General features: G+C 43.4%; 1 protein-coding gene across 2 annotated transcripts in view; it reads left to right on the forward strand.

Moving 5' to 3' along the window:
* The window catches only part of DDAH1 (dimethylarginine dimethylaminohydrolase 1), a 51902-nt gene that overhangs the window by 22984 nt on the left and 10630 nt on the right, over nucleotides 1–18288 (forward strand). For both annotated transcript variants that reach the window (XM_085231519.1, XM_085231518.1), the window contains exons 2-4: nucleotides 12267–12366; nucleotides 13532–13605; nucleotides 14200–14319. In XM_085231519.1, coding sequence (XP_085087645.1) covers nucleotides 12267–12366; nucleotides 13532–13605; nucleotides 14200–14319 — 294 coding nt within the window. The remainder of the gene's footprint in view (nucleotides 1–12266; nucleotides 12367–13531; nucleotides 13606–14199; nucleotides 14320–18288) is intronic.

The following is an 18288-nucleotide window of genomic DNA, read 5'->3' on the forward strand; positions in this document are numbered from 1 at the left end:
GGTCCCCTCTCAGTCTTCTTTTCTCAAGGCTAAACAGACCCAGTTCACTTAGCCTTTCTTCATAGGGGAGATGCTCCAGGCCCTTCACCATCTTTGTGGCCCTCCGCTGGACTCTTTCCGAGAGATCCCTGTCTTTTTTGTACTGGGGAGCCCAGAACTGGACACAGTACTCCAGATGAGGCCTTACCAGGGCAGAGTAGAGGGGGAGGATCACCTCCCTTGACCTGCTGGACACACTCTTTTTAATGCACCCCAGAATGCCATTGGCCTTTTTGGCCACGAGGGCACACTGCTGTTATATTTGCTTCTTAAAAGAAACCTGGAAAGGGAGTCTTTACTCAGGGAGTGTAGTGATAGGACAAGGGATAATGCTTTTAAATTAAAGAGGAGAGATTTAGATAAAATGTTAGGACCAAATTCTTCACTTTGAGCATGGTGAAGCACTGGCATATCCCAGATAAGCTGTGGATGCCCCCTCCCTGGAGTTGCTCAAGGCCAGGCTGGATGGGGCTGTAGGTGACCTGGGCAAGCGGGAGGTATCCCTGCCCAGGGTAGGGCTTAGAGCCAGGTAATCTTTAAGATCCCTTCCAACCCAAATCATTCTATAATTCTGTGGTGTTCTTTCTGACATGTGAATGCAGTATTTCTGGACATTTAGTGATATTTTTGTAGAACTGCTCCTGGGCACCACTAATTTCTAGCTTGCAAATTTGCTGCTTAATGATCTGGCATATAATGATTTCAGCTTTGAGAAAATAGTGCTTGTGAAAATTACTAATTCTGTGTCTTTGTTATGTAACTGATTTTGCTTATTAGGGACATCTTTCTGGTCTATTAAATCTGTCACTTTTTTGATGAATTTTGCTTCACCACTTTAGGTGTAACTGTAAGAGCACAGAGAATTATCTGTATTCTGAACAAGATAACTAACTATGTGTTAGTTTTTCCAGGAGCATCATCTTCCTAGTTGCTGCAGTGAGTGGTTGCTGATGGAGAAGCTGTGTTTGTCCCCCTAGGCTGAAGTTAGTATTGAAAACATCTGGAGCATGATGCAGCCTTGCTTTTTGCCTTCACATTCTTTTTAACTTGATAAGCTGCTGAAGCACAAGATAAACAGGCTAAAGAGAAGACTATAATCTTCCTGCTCTGACCCTGCAGACTGCACACATTTCTGCAGCCTTTTCTCTTTACGGTTGTGTAACTACACTTAGACCTCTTTTTGCCAAAATGGATAAGAAAGCAGGCTTCCTACCTTTCCCCTCAAGCACTTACCATTGGTAGTGCATCAAAAGCACTCAGCAGTAGGTAGAGATGAGTCTTAAAGAATACTCTAGAGTTTAGAAAGAATGTAGCCATTGTTATTTTTCCAAGTTTGCACTTCACTGCTTAACACGCGGACCTGCACATGTGTGATGTGGAGTTGCAGCAGCAGAAGATCCAAGTCCCTCGTACTGAAGAAACTAAAGCCTTTGCTACATGACATATGCTTCTCCCTGGTTATTCCTGGAAGTAACCCAGCGATGGGGAAGAGTGAAAGTGGAGCTCTCAACCTTTATGTCTTTCTTGGTGGATGTAATGAGGAAGTTTAACAGCTCCTCCATCTCCAGGATGCTGGCAGCAGTCATGCTAGGGGCTTGATGTTGCAGTCATGTGCAGTCATCCTTACACCAGCCGCTGCCAGCAGTCTCCAGTTGCTTGCCCTGTGGTGCAGGTGTTGTTTCCCTCCTCCCAGGCTAAGTTGTCCTCATGGGCTCAGCTGCCCAACACAGCAGTGTCATCCTCCCCTGGAGCAACAATCGCTCCCAGCCCTGTAGTTGAAACTAAAACCAGTCACCAAGTAAACATGCTGTTCAGCTTCTCAGTGGCAGAAATGCATGGAGTGGTTTTCATTTAACTTTTCCATGAATTACCCTACTCCAGCAGGAAGCTTGCTTTTTATTTGTACTGGGTTCTGCAGGTATGTGTGGGCTCTGGCATTGCCTTTGTCTGGAAGCACTGCTGTTACAAGCTGTTAGGTTACTGCCACACCTCGGGCGGGTTTGATAGCAGCTGGTGAGCTAATCGTTTCCATTTTGTTATGATTTTATACATCTCAGTTTTTCCCTTTATTTCTACATGGTGGTGAGGTTATGTAGCACAGCAGGAGGAAAGGAAAAGCCATCAGGCAGATTGGCTGCCTGCTTCGTTGCCTCCTGGCTGTTGCCTCCTGTTCCACCTCTCCTCAGTCGTGCTGTGGCAGTGGGTTCCACGCAGTCTCATGGCACAGCTCTGAGCAGGGAATGTGTCCCCAGAGTTGAAATGTGCTGGCACCCAACTCATCAGCAACATCACAACCACTGCAAAATGTGCCAGCGTGGATATGGAGACTCAGGCACCTGCTGCCTCAGGTACAGGTGGTGTGATTAGGAAGGTCATCACATTTGATTAGCCCTGTACAGTTTGGTTATGTTCTTTTTGAATCTGCTTCTCTTTTAAAGTAGCTCTTACTGAGTAATACCATAGCTTAAACCCTAATCTCTAATGTGTATTTAAAAGCCTGTAGGAAGATATTTCCCAAAGTAACTGTTCGCAAGACTGAGTGGTGGGATGTCAGTGAAGCTGCATCTCTTCCAATGTGCACAGAGAACAGAATTATATACGTGAAGGGAGATAGCTTTGTTCTCTCTAAGGAGCGTGGCTGGATAGGGGGCTGATACCTGAAAGAGCTTTTATTAAGTAGAATCCTTAAAAAGTTGCCCTTTACATAGCTCTTGTCTTGCTTTTCTTCATTTTTTCGATCTCTGTACATTTATAGCAAGCATGGTGGTTTCCCTTTGTTTAAAATCCATTAGTATTTTATGTTTGGAAAAGGCAAAGGTGTTTATACAGTAGGACAGTAGTAACTCAGTTGCAGACGTGTCAGAGAAATGTATTCCTTTCAAAAACATAACAACCCCTTTCCTGATTTCCCTGCGCTTTCAGTTGAACATGGTATTTAGCACTATTAAAGAATATGGCCACAGGATGCGAGAAAGTAGGTAAGAGCTTGTTTAGTGGGGAAAGGAGTGCCTGCTCATGCCCTGGAAGTGGCTTCCTTGCAGGATCACTGATATTGGCATTTTTTCAGTTATGATACAAAATGCAAAGGCGCATCTTGGGGGAATTCTGACCTCGTTGGGTCAGGCTTTCATCCTCTGCTGCCTGTCCAGGGTCCTGCGTTCAGGTTTGTGTCGGTGAAAGTCAGGTGGCAACTTCCTTTTTTCAAGTATGTAGAGATCTGTTATGGATAAATTCACCATTCTGGATGTTTTGTTGCCTGTATGTGCAATTAACCCTTGATTGTGGGAGCGGGCAGTGAGAGTGCTGGTGGCTGAGGCTGGTGGTGGCTTTGGGGAGTTGTATGAGGTTTCTACCTCATAAAAACGTGCAGTTACAGGGGGAATGTACCAACTACTGGGTTTTCTTATGTGCTCTTTGTTTCAGTGCTCACTCTTTACTCTCATTTCCTCTCAGTCACTGTAAGCCTCTGATGGGCAGTCTATGTAAGAGCAGCACGTATGAGGCCCTTCCACTGCCTCTGTCAGTCTGAGCTCAAAGAAGAGCAGCCGGAAATGGGTAATCACTTTTGCTTGCTACAGATTTTCCTCTGAAGTTGAAGAATTTGTTGAAGCTTGTCAGTATTGTATAACATCTCTAGAGGTTATTTTCAGGTTGAAGTGTCACTGTTTGCGCTCTGGTGGCCAATTCATTTAGTGGATGACTTCTAGTTTGCTTATTGGTACTGAGATATATTAATTTTGATTTCTCTGACTGGTTGGTATGTCTTCTAGGATTTGATTCCATTTTATGAGTATCAGCAAATTTCTGTATTCTTACTCAGATGTTGCTTTTATTTGTAGTCAGTAGGACATTACTGGAACTAGTTGAGAGAACGAACATGGTCAGAAGTTGCATTTTCTGCAGTTGTTTTTTGTCTAGATGCTTCAGGGCACACTTGCAAGATGCATTAGCATTGCTAAAATAAGACTGTCAAGTCAACTTCTCTAAAAGCATGAATGAAACCTTGTATTAGAGGGGGGGAAAAGCTCTGAGTTAGTATAACCTCTGCCTGTGGCCTCGTTATAAAATAACAAGGGATGTTTCTCAGTGAAAGGCCAGTTATTGAGTGAATATAAGGTGAACAAAAATGTTTTCTTTGCCTGTGAAGATGGTCGCTGTTCCTACACCTCAGCTGGCTACTGGGACTCCGCTTCTCCTCGCTGCCCATCCTTGGCATATGGCAGCACGGGCCTGGTAGCAACCGCTGAGTGTTCTCCGAGGCTCCCCAGCTGACAAACGAGATGGGACAGATCTTCCTGATGATGGTCCTCTGCCATTCGTGCAGCTGAAATCCTTGGATTGCAGGATGGCTCAGAGCTGGTTGGGAACAACTGTCACCAGGCCCGGCTGGGCCAGAACTGGGTGGGAGCTGCTTCTCAGCAGAGCAACATTACTTAATATAAATGGAAAGTTCTAAATCCTCTTCCCAGAAGGAGATGGATGTGCTTTTCAATGTTAGAAGTTACAGGATTTGGAGTCCTCTTGGCAAAACAATATGCTCAGAGCAAGATCAGAAGGTGGTAGCGGGCTTGCCAGTATTTTGGCAATTGTGAGGAATCTCAGCAAAATCTGTCTTAATGCAAAATAAACACTCTTAGAGGGTCTTTAGAAGAAGTCTTTTATATTTATTTTCTTTGTTAAAATTAAGATTCAGTGAAGATGGGAGGAAATGAATTGCTGAAATGAAAATGCAGACGAGACCCAAGCTGACTGGGTGCATGGGAGCCTCAGAGGCTGCTCCTCTGCAGAAAGCCTCAGTGGTATTTACTGCTGCACTCAGACTGTGAGCACCCCTTCAAGAGATTACACACACACACACAAAAAAAATCCTGCTTGAGGTATAATTATTTTTTACTTCATTAGTGTAGGTTTTCCTTTAAAAAGAGCTTTCTACCTTAAAATAAGCAGAGTATTATCCTTGCCAAAGATCTTTCAGCCTCCTTAGAATAGGGCATTTAGATGGCCTGGGACAAAGTAAGCATCATGAATGCTCGGTGTCAAGTCGTGAACAAACGGCACAGAAACAGTAGTACAGTACAGAGTGAAACCTGACAACTCTGTGTTAAAGGAAAGGAATGCTACTGTATGGTTTGATTGTGATCAACTTATCTTCAAGTGGGTTTATTAGCAATTTAATAGAATATTGGTTATTCAAGAGCCATAATAGCCCCAGCTGAAATGTCCCTTCTGCTCGGCTTTCCCATACCCTGTGGAATGAGCAGAATGTGACAGCCGAGCTTTCAACAAGCTTCATGAATTTTAAATACTTTTCAGCTGTGAAATGGGGCACATGGCGTGTGGTCAACAGTGGACAAGGAACTGGCAGCCAGTGTGGGTATTATGGGATATTGAGTGTCTGGGAGATAATGAATGCTTGGCTTATCCAGGTGCATTCTTGGCCCACTGTGCATGTCCAGGCAGAGTGGAAGATATTTCTCTGTGCAACCTTTAACAATTGATCATTTTGTAATTGTAAGCAGAAAGTATTTAGAACGTTACTTTCTCAGCATGCCAGCGTACGAGTTAAATTTCATGTCATCATCTTTTTTCCAGCAAAATCGTCACTGTTTTTTTGTGACAATGCATTCATGCTGCTTAAACTTTTCCACTAACCTGATTTTATGCCTATCTTAGTGAGTCTTTTTTTTTTTCTAGTGACTTTAAATCTCCACCTTTTTAAGCATCCTTCTTTCACTGTTAACAATTTACTTCTGATTTAAATTATTTCTACTCGCTGTGGGTTGAAGTTTCAGCCTTTTTCTAGTAAATAAGCAGCTTGTTGGCTCCTGCCTTGTGGGAAGTGGTGTCTCTACATTTCAAAGTGTTCTAAGAGAAAGGGCAGAGACAGACATACTTTACTGCTGCACTTTACTCATGCACTTCAGTTCTGCTTAGCTGTGAAAGCGTGACATCAGGGGCATCCAATTTAGTTGTGTTTTTTACTGTATGTATAAATGTAACTACATTGAAGATGCTGCAGATTAACGGAGTGACAGTGACCAAGGGTAGAGCTCTTCCACAACGTGTTCCATCTCATATCTGCAGAAATTTGCTGGATTACTTTTGGTCATTTCACTTGCATTTTATATCTACATAAATCTATTTTCATGGCTGTCATGAAAAAGTGCTTAAGACAACCAGGTTCCAAGTTGTTTAATCAATGGATATACAGATGGTATAGATATATATCCAGGAACTTGGCTAATAGAATTTATATTGGAGAAATAAGAGAAAGTCACTCACCCTGTCCTGAGCTTGCGAGATGAACTCCTGATGGAGCAGATCTCCAGAGAGAGATCCTGCCCCACTGGCAGTCAGCTCTTAAATGGGTCTAGGAGAGGTGGAGCCAGGCTCCACCCCTTCCTGCAGCACAGGTGAATTGCCTTCACCTGTGCTCCCATGGCTGACTCATTGCTCGCCTCAGGTGATCAATCAAAGGTTCAGGCCGTGATTCAGCAGCCCCATACACAAGTGTAGTTTTTTTTTATAAAGATTTGAAATCCTGTAATATCGCTCATGAGAAATATCCATATTATTTATTTTTTCCTATTAAGTCATCCTGTTGCAGTTTCTTTGCCAGAGAGTAGGCATGAGATTAGAGATGCCTGCTGCATTGGTGCATGTGAATATATGTGCAAGCAGATGTGGCACCAGCACTTAGGCACCTGTGAGAGGAGATGGTCACAGGACCTCCTGAGATATGCCAGGCTGGAGCTCTCCTCCTGTGCTGCTGAAGAGCTGTCAGAGATGTGATGTTTGGATGGAACCCATAGGGGTGCTTCAGGAGCACCCCTATTCTATGTCATCCCATAACATGCTGCTGAGCAGCTGGCTGCTGCAGGTCTTCACATCCCCCCCTCCCTCCTGAAAGAGGAGGGGGCAACACAGAGGCCCTGCATGGGTAGAAAGGGGAATCACAGAATTGCAGGGGTTGGAAGGGACTTCTAGAGATCATAGAGTCCAGTCCCCCTCTAAAGCAGGTTCTCTACAGCAGGTCACACAGTTAGGTGTCCAGACGGGTCTTGAATATCTCCAAAAAAGGAGACTCCACAACCTCTCTGGGCAGCCTGTTCCAGTGCTCTATCACTGCCACTATAAATGAGTTCTTCCATATATTTATGTGGAACTTCCTATATTCTGTTTTCTGGCCATTGCTCCTTATCCCATCACTATACACCACTGAAAACAGTCTGAACTCATCCAATTGCCTCCCGGACTTCCAATCTTTATAAATATCAATCAGATCCCTCTCAGTCTTCTCTTTTCTCTAGGTTGAACATCCCCCAGATCTCTCAGCCTTTCCTCATGCAGGAGGTGCTTCAGGCCCTTTATCATCTTTGTTACCCTCCACTTTCTAGGAGATCCCTGAATCACTTGTCAAAGCAAACTGCAGTTCTTCAGCTGGCACAGGTGGTAACAGCAGGTACAGGGTGTCCTTACCATGTAGTGCTGGGGCCTGCTTGCTGGGACAGAGCTGATGTTACTTGTTGTATGGGGCTGCTGAATCATGGCCTGAACCTCTGATTGATCACCTGAGGCGAGCAATGAGTCAGCCATGGGCGCACAGGTGAAGGCAATTCACCTGTGCTGCAGGAAAGGGTGAGCCTGGCTCCACCTCTCCTAGACCCATTTAAGAGCTGACTGCCAGCGGGGAAGGATCTCTTCTGGAGATCTGCTCTACTGGAGTCTATTTTGCAAACCCAGGATAGGGTGAGTGTCTTTCTTTTGCTACTCCAATATAATAATTACATCAGCCAAGCTCCTGGATATACTATGCCATCTGTATATTCATTGACTGTACACTGCTATACCATAACATTGGTATATTCATTAATTGTACACTTGTCCTGTGTTTTAGTGCTTTTATGGTTTGATCTGCTTGGAGGAGCAGTGCTGGAACATCATCTTGTTCCTGTGCTTCCCAGCTAACATTTCAAGAGCCAGGGCCATTTCTGGTGTTAGCAAAGAAGGGGCCAAAGCTGGAAGCAGGATTTGGAAACTCTTTCATAACCCACATCCCACTGATTTCTGAGATCAGTATACACTAGGATGTATATCTCACTTACTTAAAGTGAGAAAACCACCAGTGGTGGGTTTCTCTTTTCAAAAAACCTCAAAACTATTACGGTGCTGCTTTATTTTCTTTATTTTCTGCAAGCCCAGAATGACAGTGCTTATCATCAGCAGGAGACATACTTCTCTCATCTCCCAGCTGAGCAGATGCAGACAGGCTAGGATCTGGATCATGACCAACACTGGTATCTGGTTTTGCAGAGCGAAGTCTCCCCTTCCCTGGCCCCAGATTTGTCCATCTCTATTTATATTCCTCACTCAGAGACTTGCTGAAAAATGCTTTATATATTGACAGTGGCACTTCATGAACTCAGAACTAATGGCTCCCGAAATAGTCACCTCAGAGATATCAAAATCTAACTTTTGAATATATTGAGTCTGACATTTGCTTGGTGTAGCTATAAATGATAGTTTAAAAGACAATGAAGTGGAGCCTGAAACCCAATAATTGTAATTTACCCTGCCAGAGAAAATGGTGGTGGATGTAAAATTTCAGGAGACAGTGAAGTAGTGTTTCTTGGGCTGTGAGGCCTTTTAGTGCAAGCTGTGGTCTCCAGAGAACCAAGCTGTTAGCACTTAAAGCTGAACTCTGCTATTTTAGAAACCTAATTTAATAAGTAGTTCACTGGATGATCTGCAGCCCTTGAATCTCTCTGCATCATTTCATTTGAAACAGATCTGTAGACATCTTCCCCCTTTCACCAAAAGCTCAGAGGCTCAGAGACAAAGGCAGATGGGTAATTGCAGTTGTTAAAGAATACTTCCTTTGTACCCCACACATCTTCTGCCCACATCCAGCTGTGCCCCTGCACTCAGTGGTATTTTGGAGCCTTAGGGAAGCCATGCCTATGGCCCAGTACCCAGCCCAGGTGTTAACCAGGCAGCTTTCCTGCTGGGGTGCTCTTGCTTTGTAGCTCAGTGCTGGGTTCAGGCCCCTCTTGCAAAGTCATTTCCTTGTCTCCACCATCCTTTGAAAAGATCGTTTCCTTCTTATTGTCAGTAGCATGAATCTCATAATGTGGTTAGTGCACAGAATACCAGTAAATAATTAAGGAAACAGCCTTCATTTAGAGTGCATCAAATACTAATATAGAGAAGGAAAAATCCCGGCACATCAGTTACAATAATTGGTGGAACCAGCAGTCTGGAGAGTAATGAGCTCCATTTGTAAAGCACGAGGAAATTAGATTCTTATAAATGTCAAATGCAGTTATTGTCCTCTTTCCTTGAAACAGAACTGAGCTGGCTGAAGTCCATTGTCTCTCCATCAGCTTTGTTATGGATTAGACACATCCCGTCTCACACCAGGAATGTGCTTATTAGAAAAAATATCACTACACAAAGCATACAAGCTTTAACACTCAACTGATGTACTAATGGGTACATTTACAATAAAACCCAATATTGTGTTACAAACCTTAAGCTGACCTGAGATAATATGATACAGAAATCTTAAATGATACAGATGAGTGTTTTCTTTGTGTGCTGCAACTCTGACTACCTGGGGTTTTATTTTTCAAATAAAGGAGATAGAGTAAGGGAAGGTGACTTTTCTTCTTTTCTGCTTTGGGAAGAAAAAAAAAAAGGAAAATGCAAAGTCTTCCTCATTGTGAATATGCTTGTAGTCAGTTCATTTCTAAATACTGAAAGTATTTTACTGTTGTCTCCTGGGTAGTGTAGCTTCACAGAGAACTTTGTCCATCCACCTTTTTCACTTTTCTCCTGGGGGGGAAAAAAAAACAAGAGGTGGTTGGTTGTTCAAAATCAAAGCTAACTCTATGACTTTTTCTTTCTTTTCTTATAAAATTGCACCAATATGCCTTAAGGGTCCATGCTTCATAAAAACTGGTATCGCTTGTTTTGGGAGAATGAAATGCAAGGAGGATAGATCAAACCTGTTCCCTGCCTCCCTATTTTTAACTTTAGGGTAGCAAGTACTTGTCCCTCATTAGCCAGAGATGGCATCTTAATGCTTTCTCTGGGTAAAAGCTGTGTTAAAAGTGACACAATCCTTCCTGATTTGGGAGTGCTCTCACGAAGGCTTAAGGATGAAGCCATGCTCTCAATTCCCTTTTGTAGTAATGAGATACAAACAAGCAGCTTGTGTGGACTTCAGTAGCTATCAACCCAGTCACTCAGTGATGCGGTATGCTCAGTCTCCAAGATAGTCATGTGTCTTTGATTGCTAACATTTACCTTGAACATCTTCATGGAAGAACCTATGCAAGGCTGCAGTATTGCTCTAAAAATGTCATGGTAGGGATGATGCCAATTTGTGCAGGCGACCCAGCTGTATGCAAAGGCAGTTTTGTTTTCATGTTTCCAGAATTCTATATTTACAAATTCTCTTTTCCCGGCAGTCTTTTCAATAATGTCATTTATATGGCAGTCATTTTTTTTTAATTTAAATTTAACTTTCAGAAGTTAAAATGAGCACAACTGTTGGAGAAAATCATCTTGAGCATCATATGTATGTATATTTTCAAAACCTGGAACAATCACAGAGCAAATGAAAGTTTTCTGTGATTCTGGACAACTTTTTAGATGAGATAACTTTCCTTAATGTCTGTGCTGCAGCTGCATCAACCTCTGCAAATTAAATAAGGAAACAATTCAAGGCATCTCTGACGTAGCCTGATGGTTAAATTGTAATCAGCATCTGGTAATTAAAACGTATGGCTGGAACAACAAACCCCCAGTCAGCATTTACCTTCCATTATCCTCATCTGCTGGGTGCTTTGCTCAATTGATTCTGCAAGATAGGGGCTGCTAACGGTTTATGGCTGAGTGCTGTGTGCCCAGGGAGCATCAGGCACCTTTGTGTGCAGCACCTGCCTGGAGATTTGCTCCAGCCCTGCTGACTGTACTGTCTGGGTTACTTCTTAGGGCAGCACGAGTGTTTCACATTGTTGCAATGCTGTGGTCTGTAGGTGCCTCAGACAGATGACTGAAGGCCTGGTAAAGACAGATGTGGCTGTGCGTGTTCCACAACCACCTATAGTAGTGGGTGGTGGAGAGAATGAAGCAGTCTTTCCTTTTTGTTTGTGTTGGTAACCAGGAATAGCCAAGGCATGTTGTCACTTGTTCTGCAGGGCAACACGTGGTGGTGGCCTGTGGCAGGAGGCTGAAATGTCTCCTGTGTCCTCTGAGTGCTGGGGAGACTGCGTAGTCTGCATGCAGGCAGTGGGCAGTGGCCAGGGCAGCCTCTGGCTTGGCAGCCACTGGGAGCTTTCTCTTGTGGTCTTCTGCTATCAGAAGAAGAAATCTTGCTGGTGTCAGAGAGTACACGTGGTTCTGCCTTCAGTGCAACTCATCAGCATTCTACAGGTGACCCAGGGACCTGCCTTCATCCTGCTCAACCTCAGGCAGTCCTGGGTTTGCCTATAGAGCAGCTGTGAAATATGAATGGGGTAAAGAGTCAGCTTCAGAGAGCAAATTAAATCCAAGGTAAGATGGTGTCTCCGGTGCATTCCTTACCTCCTGACAGCAGCTTGCAAAGCAGTAAACAACTGCACAGACAACACACTGAAGTGAAATACACGCAAAGAATGCAAGAAATAGAAAGTCTTGAAGTTCTCTGGTGTGGTAGCTCCAGGATACAGAGAGAACTGGCACTCAGTAGAGCTGGAAAACTACAAAGAAAATGAATATTTACTGACCTCAGTTTCTTTCACTGGCTGAAGGGGGAGACCTACAGTAGAGCTTCTGCCTTTGTGGCTGATGGAGCTGTGTCTTGTGCCTGAGTGCGGCAGAAGGAGAGAACATCACTTCTCTGGCAGAGCTCTTTCCTGCTCAAATCTAAGGGACAAGCATTTGCAAGAGAGAGCATTGCTATGCAGGAGAGAACTGGAGTTAACATAAATTTTTGACCCATCCTCCTTGTCCACTGGATGTGGTTTCTCTGCAAAGGTGACAGCCCAACCCTGGCTGCTTGGCACCCCATTCAGGAGGCCTGGGAGCTGTGGTGGGTGAGGGATGAGGGGCTCTGCTGTCAAGCTGGCTATTGGTTTTTTAAATAACTTTGTTTTTTTTACTAAAGATACATATTTCATGTAGGTTATTTTAAGTTTTTCAATGATACAAGCAAAATGTGCTCTAAACGTTTTCTTGAACAGGTTGAAGCCATGAAGAAAGTACTAGAAAGTCTTAACCTCAACATGGTAGAGATGGTAGATGAAAATGCAACCTTGGATGGTGGAGACGTCTTATTTACAGGTACAGTGTAGTAAATTTGCTGTTTAAATATTCTGTCTGCCTAGAAGACAGCATGTTATCTATTGTCTGCATAATAAAGTGTTGTTCGTATGGCTTGTTAAATCAGTTGTTTGCTAAATGTCACGTAGGTAGCGGAGAGATTAATTTTCAGTGCAGCCCTCAGTGTCCTGTCTAATGCCTGAATAAATGAAGCAGCGGTACACACAGTACAAAGAACGGTACTGTGCATACAAATTTTATTTTAGCTTGTAAAGTGCCAATAAGAAACATGCTTTCAATAGTCAGCTGCCTGCAGTTGTTTCATATTTCTTATTACGAGCAGCTATGCTCACGCAGACTCGTTTTCAGGAATTGTGAAGCTTGATGCAGGCAGTTATCACTGGTTCAGTGAATCAAATACAAAAAATGTTTTTTTTTTTTTTAGTTTTAGTTTATGGAGAAAGCGGCAGAGTTGTCTGCCAGATGTCATGTGCTAGACAACTCTTATGCATGGTTGACTTCAAGGGTGAAGATACTGACAGTGTTTTTTATGTCATTAAACCCATTAGGCGTTTTCTCACATCAGCTGCATGTATGCTTGCTCCCACCTGTGCCGAATGAACCTGTTCGTTCTGATCAGCATCACAGCAGGCTGGCTGCTTGTCTTAGGTCACAGGGGGACAGGGGGGGTCCCAGAAGTGGCAGGCCGAGGAGGAAAGTTTTCCTAATGTGGTGCAGGTCCTGTGCCAGCCCATTTCGCGTGGAGTCAGAGTGCCTGCAGAGCTGCTTGGAGGCCAGAAGAGACCTCAGAGGAAAGGGGAAGCACCCATCAGAGCTGTGCTAATCCAGCCCAGCTGTTCTCCTGCATGACTCCATGAGCACTGCGTTAGGAGGGGAAGCTATTCGTGTTTCCAGCAAAACGTGTTGTGTGGAAGAAGATAATTGCTTTACATTATCAGCTTGGGATTGCAGGTTGCGTACTCCTGAACTGAGTTTTATTGTTCATCTTAAGAAGGGAAATATAAGAAATTACATCCATTAGCAGTTGCCTCAGATTGTCTCTAAAGTTGGCCTGGTTTTGAAATCGCTTTTGTTTGATTGGTTTTGAAAGTGGTTTGTTTGACTGGAGCTGCTAAAAAAAAAAAAAAAATCTGTAATTGTGTCATTCCTTGTTTTTTCATTCTAGGCAGAGAATTTTTTGTAGGCCTTTCCAAGCGGACAAATCAGCGTGGAGCAGAAATTCTGGCTGACACTTTTAAGGTTTGTAGGTTGACCTGTGCTACAGGAAGTATAAGCTGTCCTCTGCTGAGACGAGTGGAAAAAATGGTACTGGCTAAGACGCTTGTCATAATTGTAAATGGTTTTCTTACAATTTCTTTAAAAAAAAAAAAAAAGTAGAAAGTAATGAAAAAAATGAAAAAGTGTGAGCATCCTCTAACATACCAAAGTTGGATCTGAAATGCGGAATCATTGTATAAAAGTAACTTGGGCAGTGGGAGACTGAAAGGATATTGACATGTTCTTAGTGTTCTCATCTGTCAGTGCATTGTTCTTAGTGCAGGTCCCTGAATAGTTTTTATGTACGTACCATTTAATTGCACATTGTAGTGTATTGCTTCACAGCTGCAATAACAGTATTGTTTGAAATGTACTCTGGATTTTACTCCAGTGCACAAGATTAGGCAAGCTGGTCCAGAGGGGTATGTCATACAGAAGCAGTTGACACTGTGATCTGGGATACGTTGCTATTGTTAATTTGTAGAGAACACAATTAATTATGGAATGTCTCAATATAATTAAGGAAATAAGACAGCTTAAAAATATTTATAGTACCTGTTTTCTGCTCCCATACAGGATTATGCTGTTTCCACAGTCCCTGTTCATGATTCTTTGCATCTGAAGAGTTTTTGCAGCATGGCTGGGCCAAACCTGATTGCTATTGGGTCAAGTGAAGCTGCACAGAAAGCCCTGAAGGTAAAGAGCATATGAAAATTTTCTTTAAATGGCAAACTTTGGTTAGTATTTAATCTCCGCTCAAGGATGCTGGGGTTTTAAATATATGCACATCAATGAAAGAGGAAATCGGTGCCTACCTTGTATATATAAGCCAGAGAGAATGTTTATATTGGGTAAGGGAACAGTGATATTAATTTAGCTCAAGCTATGCACATTAGTTTATAAAATGGAATACGTGGGTTATTATTTACACTTCTATTGTCTGAAAGTGACAATTTGTTGATAGGAGGGAGGAAGAAGATATCATCGGAGCAGTAGGAGACATTGGAGTCACCTGCTCTAGCAGAAGGTGGAGCCCATGGTCCTTTGCAACCCAAACCACTCTGTGGTTCTCTGTTTACTTCAGATGTTGCTGTGAGGACATGTGGCTTTTAAAATTGCCAGAGAAGACGTAAAAGGTATGGCAGGAGGAGGGAGAGGGGCATGGTCCCAGCTGTACAAATGGCCCATGTGTGCATTTTTCACAGGATAAAATAATTCTGTTACTGCAGCCTCAGGGCTTGGGGGCCAGAGCTCCCTATCCCTCCACCAGATGGCTGCAGAGTCAAGGTCCATTCAGTTTGCTTTTTCCTATCGGATCCCATCAGGATGTCATGTCATAGTAGTGAGGCTCCAGCAGAAAGCAAGGAGAGCTGTTAACCTGAGCCTTGCCCTTCTCTCGAGGCTTTGGACAGTTCAGTTTGAAGTGAGGTTGTGAATCTGGGTCTCTTTGCTGACAGACTCGCTAGCCAGTAACACACTGCGGCAGGTCAGCACTGCACTATCACTGTCATGGTTCATGGGAAATGGCCATTGCTGCTGTGGTTTGTACTGAGCTCAGAAGTGGCTTCCCCTGCATGTGTACAGAGGATTTTGGAGATGTGGGCACAGAGGTGCCTGAGGCTATGAATCTCATTACATGTGTAGGTAACCTGAGAGATCAGCATCTCTGCTCCTGCCTGATAGCACAGCTGTAGGCACTGATGCTTTGCAGCAGAAGCTTATGCTGAAGCACCAAAACAGCAAAGTGTAGCCATGGTGTGAAGCTTGAGGGAGTTTGTCTCTGTGAGACAGACTGGGTCCTGCCATCCTGTGCTCTTTGTTTTGAGATGTAGGTAAATCAGAGTGTATCTGAAAGCACTGGAGTTTTTTTTTTAATCAGTACTTGCCTTTAAAGGTACAACCAAAATTTACTTATTGGTGATGACAGCAAGTCCCACATTTTCAGCTTATGTTTACTCTTACTACTTTGCCACTAAGTAAGAACATAAGTACTTGCATTATTCTTCAGTTTTGCAGAAGCCTCAGTAATGCAGTGTCATCACTAATGCATGGACAAAATCAGCTGTACGTGAGGAGGAGCGGAAGTAGCTCTGCATAGCTGGAGTGAGAAAGCCCTCCGGAGTCCTCAGTTGAAAGGCACCTTACTCAACCTGACTTATGTCTCTTGCTCTAATTATACAAAATTTATTTTAAAGAACAGCAATGCTATTGGTGCCCAAGGCTACCAATCTGAATCTGTGCCACACAGAATGTGTACTATGGAAGTAACATGTAGCTCTGATATTAACATCACTTCATCCTAAAGAGCTTTGGAACCCATCCTGCATTTGTAGTGCATATACCTCCTTGGCTTCTGCAAACTAGTGATGCTTATTACTTTAATACGTCTGTAATTGTCTGCAAGATGGAAGCCTGAAAACCTTCTTATTGCTATGCAGAGATTTTTTCTTGCGTATTTACCTACCAGTTTTTATGAATTCCCTTCATGGGCATAATCCTGGGACTTTACATTTCCCAACATCATCATTTATTCCATCAGAGCTCAGCAGAGACTTGTTGTTTGTTTTTCCTTCTCTCTTTTGTGACAGTTGAAGATTTAAAATGTCTTAGTGCCCTGCTGAGATAAAACCAACGTTTCAAATCTGCTCGGGATCTCCCCTGCAGGATGCTGCTTGAATTATGGAGGAGAGGAAAGTGCGATCCTGGCTACCTTAGATTTGCAGCCTGACAGCTATGAGGGAATAGGATAGCAGCCTGATTGCTCTGATGAACAGTGAATGTGAACAGAGGTAGGGAGCCTTCTCTCAAAAACAGGAGGAAACACGAGGACAGTCCTGTGGATCCCTGCGTGGCTTGAAGTGGCTGCAAGTCTGTTTGTTCACTCGAACGTGCTGTAGAAATTACTGTCTCATTAGAAATCGCTGCACGAAGCTCTGGGAGTACATTCCCAGCCTCTGCTCTGCCCTGAGGAATTTATGACAAATGGCTTTGGTTGAAAAGGTCTGATGTTCCTGATGTCGTGAGATTGATTTAGTCTGGGATGGAAAGTACCCTGCATCTTCCCCTGTGAAATATGCACTATCCCAGATATTCAGGCTCAGGCTCAAAACACCTCGTGAGCAGCAGCCTGATGGAGTTTGCAGATATCCAAACAACCCTACTCTTGTATAGACTGTTTATAAACATGAGCAAAATTCAAGTACAATACTGGTTGCTCAGAGCTGCAATTTGAACCTGAGCCAGCGCTAATCTGAGAACTCATCATTCTGATTAAGGCTGTATGCCCAGCTCGGTTAATCATGTTGCAGTGCATAAATGTAGCTGTTGTAGCCAAAAATATTTTTTGGATAAACTGATGAAATGATGCTGATAACTAGCCATTCAGTAGATACCACCATTAATCAAGGCACAGTGGAAAAAAGATTTATTTTGAAGAGGATGTGCTCATTGACGAGATAAACTAGCAGTCTACTGTTTAAAAAATATATCAGTTATGCCAGTTTTCAGTGTATTTCTGTGCATCAAAGACTGAGTAGCATGTTCACGTGTGCATAAGAATCACATCTGCTCACATGCTGCGAGCTGGAGTTCGCAGAGAAATTGTTTGAAAGCATGTAAGTAATACATCTCCCTTGGAAATGCTAGCAGTGGTAGTGCTGCATGTTGCAGCTTTGTCCAATTGTTGAATTCCTGCTTTTTGACCCAAGTGATTTTTGTATTTGTTCACTTACCTCTGATGAAAAAATACTGCAGCAAGTGATCAGTGTCTTGCAACCTTGTGAAAATAAAACTGCAATTTCTATGAAGTGTTGATACTGAAAATTAACAGCTGCTGCCTGGCTTTTGGCCAGTGAATGGAGCGATAGTTGCCTGTCCACCTCTTCTCCCAGCATGTGTGGCCCTGCTGTCCCTGGGTTCCCTCTGAGTCACCTGCCCGGGGCAGCCCTCAGTGTGGCTGCTGTAGGAGATTGCTGTTGGGAGCCTCTCCTTGGTGGCTACCTTCTGTACTGGAAATCCTGTTGAGCAAGAAAAGTAATTGAGCTGCTTTTGAGCACCTGTGGTAGTTACGTTCATTTTGTCCTCCAATGTGTCTTGGTGGCCAACAAGTGAGCTGTTGTGCTAGGTTAGGCTAACATTTATATTTAAAATAGGGTTTTTTTTGTTTGAAAGGCAGCAGTTTTTCTTGATTGTTCTTGCCGTTGCAACTCATGTATCCACACAATTCCTTAAAAATAAAAGAATAAATGAAATCTGGTGCTCGGGTATGGCAGAGTGCAGTTTATCATGAGCTTAGTGCCGTGTGTGTAACAGAGCAGTGCCAGTGAACTATAAAATGAGTGCACAGAGTTTAGGATTATAGAGCACGGAGCAGGCAATAAATCACAAGTGACGTTCTAACCATGAAATCCTCTTCAGGCTCTGGCAAGTATGGAATATTTATTTGGGCTGCAGCTGAAAAGCGGTACTCGAGGAAACTTGGTGAAAGAGAGAGGCAAATTAACTACAGAAAGTACTGTGGCCTGCCTTGCTTACACATCTGAAACATTAGCTTCCCTCTGCTGTACGCAGGGCGCATTTCTTTCTTGCAGTTAACCCCATCAGTAATTCTGTAGCTGAATGCTTGCCACGGCTGTTGGGCAGATAATGCCTTGGGGAGGGTTCTGT

This window comes from Meleagris gallopavo, chromosome 10, assembly GCF_905368555.1.
Source record: "Meleagris gallopavo chromosome 10, MGAL_WU_HG_1.1, whole genome shotgun sequence".
In the NCBI taxonomy this organism is placed as follows: Eukaryota; Metazoa; Chordata; class Aves; order Galliformes; family Phasianidae; genus Meleagris; species Meleagris gallopavo.